At 39.9% G+C, this 14,632-nt stretch overlaps 1 protein-coding gene across 2 annotated transcripts in view; it reads right to left on the bottom strand.

The window, feature by feature from the left end:
• CAMKK1 (calcium/calmodulin dependent protein kinase kinase 1) overlaps positions 1–14,632 on the bottom strand; it is a 139,122-nt gene that overhangs the window by 3,264 nt on the left and 121,226 nt on the right. The window contains exons 14-16 of one of the 2 annotated variants that reach the window (XM_081314144.1): positions 12,248–12,376; positions 10,734–10,837; positions 1,273–1,320 (exon numbers count right to left, since the gene is read on the bottom strand). In XM_081314144.1, the coding sequence (XP_081170270.1) occupies positions 1,273–1,320; positions 10,734–10,837; positions 12,248–12,376 (281 nt within the window). The remainder of the gene's footprint in view (positions 1–1,272; positions 1,321–10,733; positions 10,838–12,247; positions 12,377–14,632) is intronic. The other variant, XM_081314145.1, reaches the window with a different exon arrangement.

The raw sequence follows: 14,632 nt of genomic DNA, 5'->3' as shown, positions 1-14,632 counted from the left end.
GAGAAGAAAGATGATAAGAGGTCTGGAGATTAAACTGTATGGTGAATGGTTAAGGGAAACTAGGTATGTCTAACTCTAGCCCAATGAAGAGAAGGATTAGGCGTGACATGATAGCTGTCTTCCCGTACTTGAGGGACACTCACGGAGAAGAGAGGGTTATTCTCCAAAGCATCTGAGGACAGGACAAGAAGCAACGGATGGAAACTCATTAAAAGAGAGATCCTATCTGGAACTAAAGAGAAATGTCCTGAATGAGACCAACTAACAATGGGACAGCTTGCCTCCCAGAGTTGTAGGTGACTCATCGCTGGAGGTTTTCAAGAAAAGATTGGACACTTATTTGTCTAGGACAGGGGTAGGCAACCTCGGCTCTTTTATGACTCATGGACTTCAACTCCCAGAATTCCTGAGTCAGCATAGCTGACTCAGTTGAAGTCCATGAGTCATAAAAGAGCCGAGGTTGCCTACCCCTGGTCTAGGATGATATAAGGATTCCAGTCTTGGGCAGGAGGTTGGACTAGAAGACCTCCAAGGTTTCTTCCTGCCCCATGGTTCTATGAGCAAGGAGGGACCGTGAGCTGTTCACTGTTGTTGTCTAGGTGGCAACTCTGGTTGACCCTATCCAAAGACCTCATTCTGCCTTTTAGGCTTCTTTTAAAGCCACTCTTGACAGCTTGTCCAAAAGAAGGTATTTTTAAACACCCATGACGTCCCCTTCATTGTGTGCTATTCTTAGTAGAATAAGCTCTATGGCACCATTCCTGTTTCCTCCTGTCTAGCTCTGGAGCAGCGTTTCTCAACCTTGACAATTTTAAGATATGTGGACTTCAACTCCCAGAGTGCTGTTTGGGGAATTTGGGGAGTTGAAGTCCACATATCTTAAGGATGTCGAAGTTGAGAAACGCTGCTTTTAGACAATAGGAATGAAAATGCAAATCCCACTGATCATTGGCACCAAAGTGTGTGTTGTTTTTTTTAAGAAAGAAGGAAAGAAAAGGGATGAGTCCTTCGGGAGATAGGGCGGCGTATAAGTCCCAAAAATAAAATAAATAAATAAATAAATGATGAAAAGAAAAATGACAATGGATGACTCTTGTGAATGCCCATTAAAAGTCATATGGGAGAGCACATGGGAGAGCACATGCTCACTCAGCTCTAGAAGTAAGTAACATGCTATAACACATACAGCACCACAGATTCACTGGGGGGATGGGGGTGGGGGGGAATAAGGGGTTTCATTGCACAGTGGGAGGAACACAGACAACAAGTTACCTTAAAGCTGGATGCAAATACACAGAGGGGTTTAACTGAAAACCGTGCCTGGAAGCAAAGAGCAAAATGAAAGAGAAGGGGACAAACAATGAAATAATGAGACTGCATGCAAGAAATCTGGATGTCAAAATGCAGCAGAGCCAAACAAAACAAAACAACAAACTATTTCCATGGGAACAAGGGACAGAGTTTAAATAAATGTCTATGGAGATTCTCAGTCATCCAGGTCATGGTTGTCCCAAAGGTGCTTTTTCAAAAGGCAGCTGGACTTTGTTTTCCCTTGAAGATGTTTAGCTTCTCATCCAAGAAACCTCTTCAGTTCTGACTGAATGGTGGAGAATTGTTTATAAATCCTTCCATTCCCCACCATTCAGTCAGAACTGAGAAAGCTGCTTGGATGAGAAACAAAATCTCTTCAAAGAAAAAACACAAGCCCAGTTACCTTTTGAAGAAAGCCACTTTAGAATTTAGATAGGACTTTGGAGTAATGGGAAGACAAAATAATAATTCCTTCAAAGAGGCAAAATTAATTCATGAAATTTGCTGTTTGCCACTGGCAGAGGCTGATTTATTTTATTCACCGAATTGGTTGACTTATATTCCCTTCTTCCTTTCAGACACTCAAAGTACTGTATATTACTCCTATTTTTCCAGAAAAATCACATTCTAAGGTAGGTTGGGTTGAAAGTGGAAGGCTTTCATGGCTGAAGGTGGATTAGGAAATGGCTTTTCATGTTCTCAGACTAACACCTTAACCATTACTTAGAATCCTACAAGTTTTGGAGGTCTTATTCATTATGGGGGCTATAGTTGCATTTCTTATCCAGTATTATTTAAACCATGATCTACTGAAGCAGCAGCAATTAGGCTGGTTATTACAAAATATCAAGCCAATTAGGTAGGAAATATATAAAGCTCCAGATGTTGCTAAACTACAATTCTCAGGACTTCTCATCATTGATAATGCTGGATAGGTCTGCTTGGAACTGTAGTTCAGCAACATCGGAGGGCTGCAAATTCCATTCATTGTTAATTTGGCATGGTTGGAATCTAAAAAGGAAATCCTACTTACAATGGAGATTAGTCTTCATAAACTATGTGGATCCTAGATGTGCTGGAACATCTAAGATCCACGTATATCATAGAATCTGCTTGTGAGGAAACCGAATTACAGAGGAAATTGGCTAAGTACATCAATCAGAATAGAAAACTTATCTCCTCTTTGATTTCTTCTCCAAGGAATATGATTTTAAATTGCTTTTATATCTTGAAAACAAGGTATTCTTCTACCAAAGAATATAACCTCAGTTGTCCAAACACTTAATGCAAAATTTAAAGCAGCATTAAGCCTAAGAGGCACAAGACTTTTTACGTCAGTGATAATTCTGACAGAGGATTGTGTGAATTAAAATCCAATGTATCTGGAAAGACTGCTTTAAGCAATTCTAAGGAGAGGAGAAAGGAATATTTTGTTCATGCTAATTAAACAAACTGTGAAAATTAGCTTTTCTAATTGCTTTTCTCTTCATTTCCTGTTAGAGGAACATTTTTTTATTTTTATTTTTATTCCATTTATATCCCGCCCTTCTCCGAAGACTCAGGGCGGCTTACAAGCTTAGCAGTAGCCTTCATTCTATGTATATGCCTGCTTATTAGGGCTTTCATACACCCCCCAAGCGGCATTATTACAAAGTCAGCTTAATTGCCCCCAACAATCTGGGTCCTCATTTTACCTACCTTGGAAGGATGGAAGGCTGAGTCAACCTTGAGCCTGGTGGGATGCGAACCTGCACTGATTGCAGGCAGCTGGTGTTACTTAAGGAGGCATTAGCCCACTGCTCCACCAAGGCTCATGAAAGCTATCATCCAACTAGCAACAAATGTTAATTTTCACATACTTCAAAGCCTCTTCAACCCAAACTGGAAGGAAGGGGGAGGAAGGAAAGTTCAACTGGGGATTTGAAAACAAAAAAACTTAGTTCATATTACTCACGTTAATAGAATTCTACCTATTAAAGGGGAACTGATGGCAAATTCAGCTGGTTCTGCTTTGAATGTTTGGACAGAACAATAAAGCTGTAACTTTATTGCTATAATGGTTCCTCAAAGCTGTCATCCTTCAGCAGACCTTCTACTGTAGTCCCAAGAAACTTGCCCTTTCTTCTTGAATACTTTGGAGGCCTTTAATCCTTTTCCAGAATGCCACAGATCCAGTCATTTTAAAAATTCTGTCATTACTGAATCCACAGATCTTATTTATATTGCTGCCCTCTTAGCATAAAACTTAGGATGATGCACCTTTAAAACAGATTAGGGGAGGTCTTCTTGGATGCTACGTATGCTTATAACTCCAAGAAAAATACTTGCCTTCATTCTTCCTTGAGACTTTTTTGCTTAGCTCTTAATACTGCTTGGAAATCCACATCTCACTTCCAGGTTTTGCTCTTTTATCAAACCAGAAGGCACAGGTTTAATCCCTTTTTAGACCATGTTTGCTGCCAGAATGAAATCTGATTAAATAAACTGGGCTACTTGTTTTTATCCTTTTATTATTCTTGGTTTTCTTTACTCACTTTTTTTCCTCAGCACCAAAATTTAAATTATAAACACAGAGCAGCAGAAACAGGTCTTGAGCTATTATTTCTTTGAAAAATCTCTTCTACAAATCTTTCTTTTTAGACCAGAGGTCTTCAAACTTGGCCCTTTTATGACTTGTGGACTTCAAACTCCCAGAATTCCTCATCCAAGCACACTGGCTGAAGAATTCTGGGAGTTGGACTTCCGGTGGCGGCGCGGTGCCGAAGACAGCCTCCCCTGGCTGCCCGCGGCTCAGCTGTTTGTTTTTTCGCCCGAAACAGCGCCGATCAGCTGTTCGGGCGAAATTGAAGCCCCCTCCTCGGGAGAAGAGGAGGGGGTGAGGCCCCAGGTAGGGGTAGAGTTCTCCGAGGCCGCCTGAGCTTGGAGCTTGGGCGGCTGAAGGATCGAACTCCCCCGAAGCCTGGGTTGCTCCCAGCTGGCCGTCGTCTCTGCTCCGATTTTTTTGGAGCAGAGCCAGGCGTCTGCGAACCATCCCTGCCTGAAGAAAGGACTATGATTTAAAGGAGCAGGCAGAGCGGTGCAAGAGGGAAAAAGGTGAAGAGGATTATTTTATTATACTCTCGAACTTGTTGGACTTTTTAAACTTTAATTAAAAGTGCGTCATAATTGAGGATTAAAAGATGGCGGCTAAACCTCCCTCTAAAACTCTCCGGAGTGGAGGATCCTCGCCGGTGCAACAATCATCACTACAGGCGTTGCACCCTCCTGAAGTGCTGACATCGAAGGATTTGCGAGATGCTCTGGATAAACATGCCCAGGTACTTTTGGAATCAATTAATCAATCAATTGCTGATAAATTTGCACAGATGGAGGAGAAATTGGAGAAATTCGAGGAAAGAATGGAAGAGAGGATGGAACAGAAGTATAGCGTGATGAGGGTAGACATTTTGACTTCAGTGCATAAAGTGGTGGAATGTGTGGAAGATTTAGATGAAAAAGTGGATGATTTGGCTCAAAGGAATGCTATATTAGAAGTAAAAGCACGCGAGAATGAAAATGTAAGAGGCAAATTGGAAAGGGAGTTAAGCCTTACCCAATATTACCAGATGCAGTTTGCTGTCAGAATCAGAGGTTTAAAAGAGAATGTTAAAGAAGATTTAAAGCAGCTGATCTCTGAGGCTTTCGAAGGGGTATTGAACCAGCCAGCATCTGAAATAAGAGCAGCTATGGACAAAGTGTTTCGGGTGAATTCATGGATTGCTAGACAGAGAAAATTGCTTAGAGATGTGGTGGTTTATTTTGCAAAAAGAGAAATTAGAGATCAAGTTATACAAGCTGCCTATGATGCTAAGGTCGTGATTGCTGAACAAGAAGTCTTGGTTTTAAAGGAAATTCCTCCAAGGATTTTAAGGGGAAGAAAGGACTATACATTTCTTGTGCAAGAGCTTAAGCAAAGAGATATAAGGTTCAGATGGGAGATTCCAGATGGGCTGATGGTGATGTATGAAGGTAAAAGGTACAGGCTGATTACTGTGAAGCAAGCGCGTGATTTCTACAATAATGTCTTAAAAGCAACCCCATTAACGCTTCTGGAAGCTGGAAAGGGATCTGGAGAAGAAGAACAACAAGAGGAGGAAACAGAGGAAATTGGTGCTGGAGGAGATCAAGCTACAATTTCTTTGGATGATCCTAGAGAGCAAAGAGTGACACGTGCTGCTTTAAAACGAGCAAAGAAAATAAAAGAACAAGATCAGCAAAAGCCTTCAGATTCTTCACAACGCATTCATAGCCAAGCTGTGGGAGGAGCACGGCCTAAGGAAGTTAGTCCTATCAAAGCTGTGGTCCAAGAGCTTTTCGAGGATATACATGGCAACTAAATTTTTAACCTGGAATGTTAATGGACTAAATTCACCGCAGAAGAGGAAGAAAGTTTTTCAATATTTAAAACAATTTAAGATAGATGTTATATGCCTGCAAGAAACGCATATTAGAGTTTTGGATCAAAAGTACTTATTGAACTCGAGGCTGGGTACGCAATTTGTTGCTTCTGCAGAGAATAAGAAAAATGGAGTGGTTGTTTATGTTAAAAGTGCCTTAACAGCGGATCTAATCGAAGCAGATAAGCATGGAAGATATGATTGAGCTGTTGTTAGCAGGTAAAAAGACGCTTTTAGTTGGATTATATGCACCGAATCAACAACAAGCTGACTTTTTTAGTTTACTTCATACAAAGCTTACCCAGTTGGATTATAAATCCTTTATTTTTATGGGGGACTGGAACGGAGTTATGGATGTACAGTTGGATAAGGCTGGAGCCTTTAAGCGCATTCCAAGTCACGCTAGACTGCCTAAATCTTTTTTTGAAATGAAGGATGACCTGGAATTGCGAGATATTTGGCGTGAGAGACATCTGCAGGAGAAGGATTATACTTTTTATTCTGATAGACACCAATCTTTTTCGAGGATTGACTTTATTTTGTTGACTAATGATTTTCTTTTGAGAACTAAAAAGGTGAAGATCTGCGCAAGAATTATCTCTGATCACAGTCCAGTGTGGTTGGAGATTGATAAGGAAAAAGGAGATAGGCGCTCATGGCGCGTAAATGAGAATTTGTTTAGAAATCAGAGAAATGTGGAAGAATGCAAACAGCGGATGAAGGATTTTTTTGAGATTAATATGAATAAGGGTACCTCTATGGATATGGTTTGGGATGCTAGCAAGGCCTACATGAGAGGAGTGTTGATATATATGAATAATAGACATAGACGTGCAGTGGAAACTAGAAGGAAAGAACTGGAGAATGAAATAAAGGAAAAAGAAAAGGCTTTGATTTTGAACCCAGAGGATGTGAAGATCAAGGAGGCTATTAGACTGTTAAGAGGACAATTTGATAAATTAATGGCTGACCAAGTGGCGACCAATCTGCGGTTTGCTAGGCATAATACTTTCTGCAATGCTAATAAACCAGGCAGATGGTTAGCTTATAGACTGAGGAAAAAACAAAGGGCATCTAATATAGATAAGATTGAGTATAAAGGAAGGGTTGTGTATCAACAGAATCTTATTAAGGATGCCTTTGTGGATTTTTACTCGAAATTATATACTAAAGAGGATATTAATGCAAAAGATATTGATAAGTATTTGGAGAAGGCTAGCATCCCGGTTCTTACGCAAGTACAAAAAGAGGGGATTAATCAACTGATTACAGAAGAAGAAATTTTTAGAGCTATTAAGGAACTGAAGGTGGATAAAGCACCAGGCACGGATGGCTTGACTGCGGCCTATTATAAAAACTTACAATTAGAGATGATAAAACCGTTAAAGGAACTGTTCCAGACAATCCAGAGGGGGGGAAAGGTGCCTCCGTCTTGGAGAACAGCTTTTATCTCCTTGATTCCGAAGGAAGACCAGGATGCTACTTTAGTTAAAAATTACAGACCGATATCGCTTTTAAATACAGATTATAAGATATTTGCTAAGGTTTTGGCTAATAGACTGATGAGGGTTCTGCAACAGGTGATTCATGGGGATCAAACGGGGTTTATTAGTGGTAGGCAAATGAAAAATAATGTGAGACATATAGTTGATGTGTTAGAGTTTTTGGAAAGGCACAACCAGATCTCTGCAGCGCTAATTTTTTTAGATGCTGAAAAGGCTTTTGATCAATTGAATTGGCAATTTTTGTTGAAAGTTCTAGATAAAATGGATTTTGGGGAAAAATTTTTACAGCCGATTAGGGCATTATATCAAAAACAAACTGCCCGAATCATAGTTAACAATAGCCTGACAGTAGCATGTAATATTGAGAAGGGCACAAGGCAAGGCTGTCCGTTATCGCCCTTGTTATTTGTGTTAACATTAGAGATACTATTGGTTAAGATTCGGAACTCGGAAAAAATTAAAGGGATACAAGTTGGGGATCAGGACTATAGATTGAGAGCATTTGCAGATGATCTGGTTGTTACAGTGACCCAGCCAGAGAACTCTGTTGTGGACCTGATGGAGATAATAACACAATATGGGAAGGTTTCTGGATTTAAAGTAAATATACAGAAAACTAAAATTTTGGCTAGAAATATGACAGTTTCACAGAAGGCTCTCTTAGAAGGATTAACTGGATTTGAGATTGTTAAAAGGGTTAAATATCTGGGGGTGATTTTGTCGCCCTCCAATACAAAGCTATATAAAAATAATTATGAAAAACTATGGGGGAAAATTCAAAAGGAATTGGAGAGTTGGCAAAAATTGCAATTGTCTTTGCTGGGACGGATTGCAGCAGTGAAAATGAATGTCCTGCCCAAATTTTTATTCTTGTTTCAAATGATACCGATTCTTAAGAAAGACTCTAATTTGGAGGAATGGCAGCGAGGTATCAATAAATTTGTGTGGGCAGGGAAAAAGCCACGAGTTAAACTTAAGATTATGCAGGATACTCGTGAGAGAGGTGGCCTTAAACTGCCTAATCTTAAATTATATTATGAAGCTGCTGCATTAGTAGGAATAAGTGATTGGATTAATTTGACGCAATTGAGGTTATTAAATCTTGAGGGCCATGATTTGTTGTTTGGCTGGCATGCATATTTGTTGTATGATAAGAAGGTAGATACTGTGTTTAGGATGCATATTTTAAGACAGGCATTGCTGAGAGTTTGGAAGAAGTATAGACATAAGCTAAGCAGCAAGATACCATTGTGGGCAATTCCAAAACACGCAATAGAAAATATACATGCTGGTTTCAAACATGATGTGACTACGTACAAGGAAATTTTAAGCCTGGAAAGGAATGTTTGGTGTTTGAAATCATATAGCCTCTTGCGAGAAGAGAAGGTTGTTCAATCTTGGTTTCAATATATTCAATTACAGGCCAGGTGGAAAGAAGACCAGAAAAATGGATTTACAATGACTGATGGAAATTTGATAAAGCAGATTAGAAATCAGGGGTCAGCACATATTAAACGGATATACCTTGCATTGATAGAGATTGACTCGGAAACAGAGCTTGTTAAGGACTGTATGATAAAGTGGGCCCAAAATATCCAGGAAGTTATTACAATGGATATGTGGGAAAAGATTTGGGTGAGGAACGTAAAATTTACACAAGCTCAAAATTTAAGAGAGAACTTTTACAAAATGTTTTATAGATGGCATCTAGATCCTAAAAAGCTTGCAAGTATGTATCCGAATTATCAGCCTAAGTGTTGGAGGTGTGGTGATGAAGATGCAACGTATTTCCACATATGGTGGACTTGTAAAAAGGTTAAGGCTTTTTGGATAAAAGTCTGGTGGAATATGCAGAAGATTTTTAAACAGAGGATAAAGTTTTGTCCGCAACTTTTTTTGTTGGGAATAATTGCAGACGCTACAGTTGTGGACATTAAGCTGATGTTGAACTTAATTACGGCGGCAAGACTTTTGATAGGCCAATATTGGAAGAAAGAGGAACTGCCGACCATAGAAGAGTGGACTTTAAAGGTTTCCGACCTGGCAGAGATGGCGAAGATTTCGGCTTATTTGAAAGATCATTCGCAAGAACGCTATATTATGGAATGGAGAAAATGGATTGAGTTTATCCAGAACAAGTATAGGGTTAAGAAGTTTTACGTAGCATTTGAATAAGTCTTCTTTCGTTTTTTTTTCTGTTTTTTTTATTCTAGTTTTTTATATATATTTAATATTGTTAAGGTGTGTCTTTTCCTATATAAGCTAGAGAGTGATGGATTTTAGAACTTATAGTTGTTAGTATATGATTGTTTATGATTGCTTTTTATATATATACCTTGTATTTAGCTCTGGGAAGTCGGGGGGGGGGGGGAGGGGGAGGGTGGAGGGAGGGGGGGAGGGAGGGAGGTTGGGGGGAGGTAGGGGGGGAGCAGGGAGGGGGAAGGGGGGTTTCTTAAGGGAAAACTGTATTTTAAAACTTTTCAATAACAAAAAAAAAAAAGAAAAGAATTCTGGGAGTTGAAGTCCACAAATCATAAAAGAGCCAACTTTGAAGACTCCTGTTTTAGATTGTTCCTGGATGCTTAGCTTCTCTAGCCAGGCTTCTTACCCTGGTCTGCAGATAAATGTTTCTCAAACTTGGCAAGACGTGGATGTATGGACATGTTCGCTGAGGAATTCTAGAAATTGAAGTCTGCATGCCTTAAAATGCCAAACACTGCTCTAGAGCAGCAAAAAGCACATCTGTGCTTCCTCCACATAACAGTCATTTTAGTACACGAAGATCTCTTTCATTTCAACCATTTTTAAAATAAATACAATAAATAAATCCTGAATATAGGATGAAGCTTGTTTTGAGGATTTTGTTTTGTTTTTATCCTTGAACAATTTGCTAAATAATGGCTTGGCTGCAAAGATGGGTTTTATCATAGCTCTATTTCCAGCATGCATCCAAAAATATTTACCATAAATTAAATTGTCAGGTTGCATCTTTGCTTTTTCTTTTTTTACTGAAAGGTGGTCAACAAAATTAATTAAAAGTTGGTAGGGCACATGGACAGGATTTGTTCTGAATGGCAGCAAACTCTAATACTGGTTTTATTTCCTTTTTCATTTCTAAAGAATGTTATATAATATTTTGGCTGTCTGCTTTTCTAGAAGTATGAGTCATTATTTTAAAGAGAAGATTGCTATTTTCCACTATATTAATATGCAGTTCTGATAAAAGAGAATATTTCTTGTTTGGAGTTCAACTAAGGGGTCTTGGTGCTCTCTGAAGTTGGTTGTTTTCTTGCAGATGTTTCATTACCAAACTAGAGTAACATCATCTGTGCTAGTTATGCAGCGGCTGATCATTGGGGATGATTTCAGCACAAATTTAGCTTTATTTGCAAGTGCAAATACATTGTGCTATGGACACGCAAGAAATTGACATGACTAACTTGAAAATGCAAATATTAAGTATGGGTATAAAATCACATACATTAGTAAGTCTCCTGGAGCTGACATAGATCTTTCCTCTCGCCTCGTTTGGGTCTCATATGGGTTGGCAAATGACCGTTTCCTCAGCATGGCCTTCACTAAAATCTTGGGTATACGGAGAAAGAGAAGAATCAGAAGTACAGAAGTGATGCAGTTGGAAAAATGATGTTATTCTCAATCATTTTAGATAGCTTTTGGGAGCCTAGATTTTTATTACTTCAAAGTTGCTTTGAAATTGCTTCAAATTACTCAGAATGAAACTTGTAACTTGCTCTTTTGATTTCACATTAAAAACAAGGCTTGGTTTAAACCTAGTCTATCCAAAAACAATAGCTATTGGGGAGAACCAGCTACATTATAAAGACAAACAAGGTGACTTTCAAGGTCACCAACATTTCAGGTTTATCTCATTCAGCTGAAGCATGATTTGTCTGCTCTCTGTCTGAAGATCTTGGCAGAAAGAGTGTCACTGCTTTGAGTGGTACATAGCTTGGTCATTTGTGGTTTGAATGAAAACCTCTGCTCAATAGATATAGGAAGGGTATTGATTTCTAATGGCTACTCAGAATCACAAACAAAAATGTGTTATCAATTCAGAGATTCTGAATGCAGGTAGTCCTCGATTTACAACAGTTCGTTTAGTGATCAAAGTTACGACACTGAAAAAAGTGATTTATGACCATTTTTCACAGTTACAACTGCTGCAGCAACCCCAAGGTCATGTGATCAAAATTCAGATGCTTGGCAATTGACTCACATTTATGACGGTTGCAATATCCTAGGGTCATGTGATCACCTTTTGTGACCGACAAGCAAAGTCAATGGGGAAGCCAGATTCACTTAATAGCCGTGTGACTAACTTAACAACTGAAGTGATTCATTAACAATTGTGGCAAGAAAGATCATAAAATAGGACAAAACTCACTTAACAACTGTTTTAAATAGTGATGGAAATTTTGGGCTCATTTGTGATCATAAGTTGAGGACAACCTGTAAAGACATAGGCCTGGCTTATTTGCAACATTATTATTCTACCCACTGTGATACTTGTTCACTTCCTAATCCCTGCTTAAATCCAAGCGTTTTTATTTCAGATGAAACCATCTGCCCAGCCTCCTCTTACAGTAGATACTTCTGGTTCTACCTCTAGTTGCCTGTGCTACAGGAAAACGGGCTTCAGATATCTTCTGCAGTGCCATAAATATGACTTATTCCAAATTATTTTTTTTAATTTTAATTCCATTTATATCCTGCCCTTCTCCGAAGACTCAGGGCGGCTTACAAGCTTAGCAGTAGCCTTCATTCTATGTATATGCCTGCTTATTAGGGCTTTCACACACACCCCAAGTGGCATTATTACAAAGTCAGCTTAATTGCCCCAACAATCTGGTTCCTCAATTAACTTTGAATAAAAAGAAAATAAAATAACCCACCGAGCTCTGTGCAGCACTCCATCCACTACAAAAACAAAGAGGGAGGAGAGCAACTTTTAATAATGCAACCATTAATACTTACCACAGCAGGTAAACTAGGAATTGTCTTGACTGAGTTCTTCACTTCCTCTTCAGTTACTTCTACTATGGTGCAATGGTCCTCCTCTAAAGGAAGAGGGTGCTTGCCATATTTGGTGACCCATGGATGTTCCTGCATAGAAACATAACCAGAGTGCATGATGCCTTATATCACAGCAGTCCCAGGAGTGTGAGTGGCAGGTGAATGTGTGCACAAGCTGTCCGCTCACACAAGAGGAGCTTGTCCGTGTGAGAGGAGGGTGCTTGTGCACAAAGCTCCACTCACACAAGCAGCAGAAACTTGCACACGAAGCTCCACTTGCATGAATGGAGCTTCACAGAGCAGCACAAGTGCCCCCCGCTCGCACGTGTGGAGCTTCGTGTGTGTGTGTGTGTGTTTGCTTGCTTGCGTGAGTGGAGCTTCACATGGATGTGCTTGCCCATTTTAACTGTGGCCTAGTTTCGAACAGGCCGTGGCCCGCTAGTGGTCCAGGGCACAGGAGTGGGGGACCCCTGCCTTATCAGCTCTCCTTCAGACTATTCTTTCTTTGTGTAGAATTAATGAAAGGAGCCAGCTTGTATTTGGATGTGGCCCGAAGAAATAACAGCCGTGGTTAAAAAGAACATAAAAACCTTCCAGGCAAGGCAACAAAAATAAACAAGAAATCAAACCACCTTGCCTCTGAAGATGTCAGCCACAGTGGTCTGAAATTTCAGGAAATCTGATGTCACTAAACCCTGAAGCCCAGTACTTCCCAACAGATACTGGCTGTGAAAGCCTACAGCAAAACAAGACTTCAGGAAGAGTTCTGAAATGGTCATGCTGTTTTATATTTGCATACTTTTGCATCAGGCTTGGAAAGAACCAGCCAGGGACACCTCTCTTGCAAACTTCCATTTGTTGCTTTGTGATCTCTCTGGGATCATAGTCCACTCTTTGAAAAAGCTGCTGTTAAACAACCCAAAATTATGACCTCCAAGGTGGGGCAGAGCGGAATCTACAAAAGACGGGCTTGTCAAAAGTCATACAGTAAATTAATGGCTGAGCTTTATTATGTCTTACTCATGTCCATTTAACTGAATTTTATCAGAAAGGACAGAGTGGAAAAAGAAATAAGAGATGGCAATTCTTAGATATTTTTTTTTCAAAAAAGAAGCCACAAAATCACCTGTTAATGTAAGATGGCAATTGTCACTCTTCTTGTTCTAGCAAATGGCTTAGGTAGCAAAGCTTTCAAGTTTTAAGATTATGACATTATTAGTCTCTAACCAGCTAAACTATGAAAAAAATTATCAAGCAGAATCCAGATCCTTCTTTTTTTTATTTGATGGGATGATTATTTCAAGTTAGCAATCCGGTAACAATTACTTTTAGCAAGATGGTCTGAATTTCTAAAGACTTCATTTCCATGTACAAATTTTCTTTTGTTAAAGCTCAATCCATTTTGAAAGCTGATCCTAAGCAATCAGAGGAGAGCATGGTTTCTAGGACTGAATTGTGCTGATCTGCAATACAGGCAGTCCTCAGCTTACAATCATTCATTTAGTGACCGTTCGAAGTTACAATGGCATTGAAAAAAGTGACTTATGACCGTTTTTCAAACTTATGACCGTTGCAGCATCCCCCACATGATCAAAATTCAGATTTTTGATAACTGGTTCAAATTTATGATGGTTGCAGTGTCCCTGGGTTGTGAGATCACCTTTTGCAACCTTCTGACAAGCCAAGTCAAGGAGGAAGCCAGATTCAGTTCACAACCATGTTACTAAACAACTGCAAAAATTCATTTAACAATTGTGGCAAGAAAGGTCATAAAATGCGGCAAAACTCACTTAACTCTTGCTTAGCCACAGAAATTTAGGGCTCAATTGTTGTCATAAGTCGAGGATTACTTGTATGTGGATGCTATATGCCATTGCTTTTTGCAGCACAAAGACATGCAGAGTTACTATAAACCCTTACATTTCCAAGTTTAATATGCTGTTCCCCAATATTCTCTAGATGTGTTGAACATTTCAACTCCCTTGAGGACCACCCGAAGGCTTCAACTGGTACAGAATTCAGCCGCGCGAGTTTTGATGGGAGCTTCCCGATACTCCCGTGTAACACCTCTTCTCCGTGAGCTGCATTGGCTTCCGGTTGCCCTCTGGGTGAGATTCAAGGTGCTGGTAATGACCTATAAAGCCCTAAATGGCTTGGGTCCGGACTATCTAAGGGAACACCTGCTGCCGGCATCATCTTCCCATCGTCCTGTGCGCCCCCACAGGGAGGGCCTTCTCAGGGTACCGCCGGTTAATGAATGCCGGCGGGTTATTCCCAGGGGAAGGGCGTTCTCTGTGGGTGCGCCTGCCCTATGGAACCAACTACCCACAGAACTTGGGACTGCCC

The sequence above is a fragment of the Vipera berus genome (assembly GCF_964194415.1).
Source record: "Vipera berus genome assembly, chromosome: 1".
Lineage (NCBI taxonomy): Eukaryota > Metazoa > Chordata > Lepidosauria > Squamata > Viperidae > Vipera > Vipera berus.
Note: the sequence above shows the minus strand (reverse complement) of the source record. Positions and strands in the feature narration are given on the sequence as shown.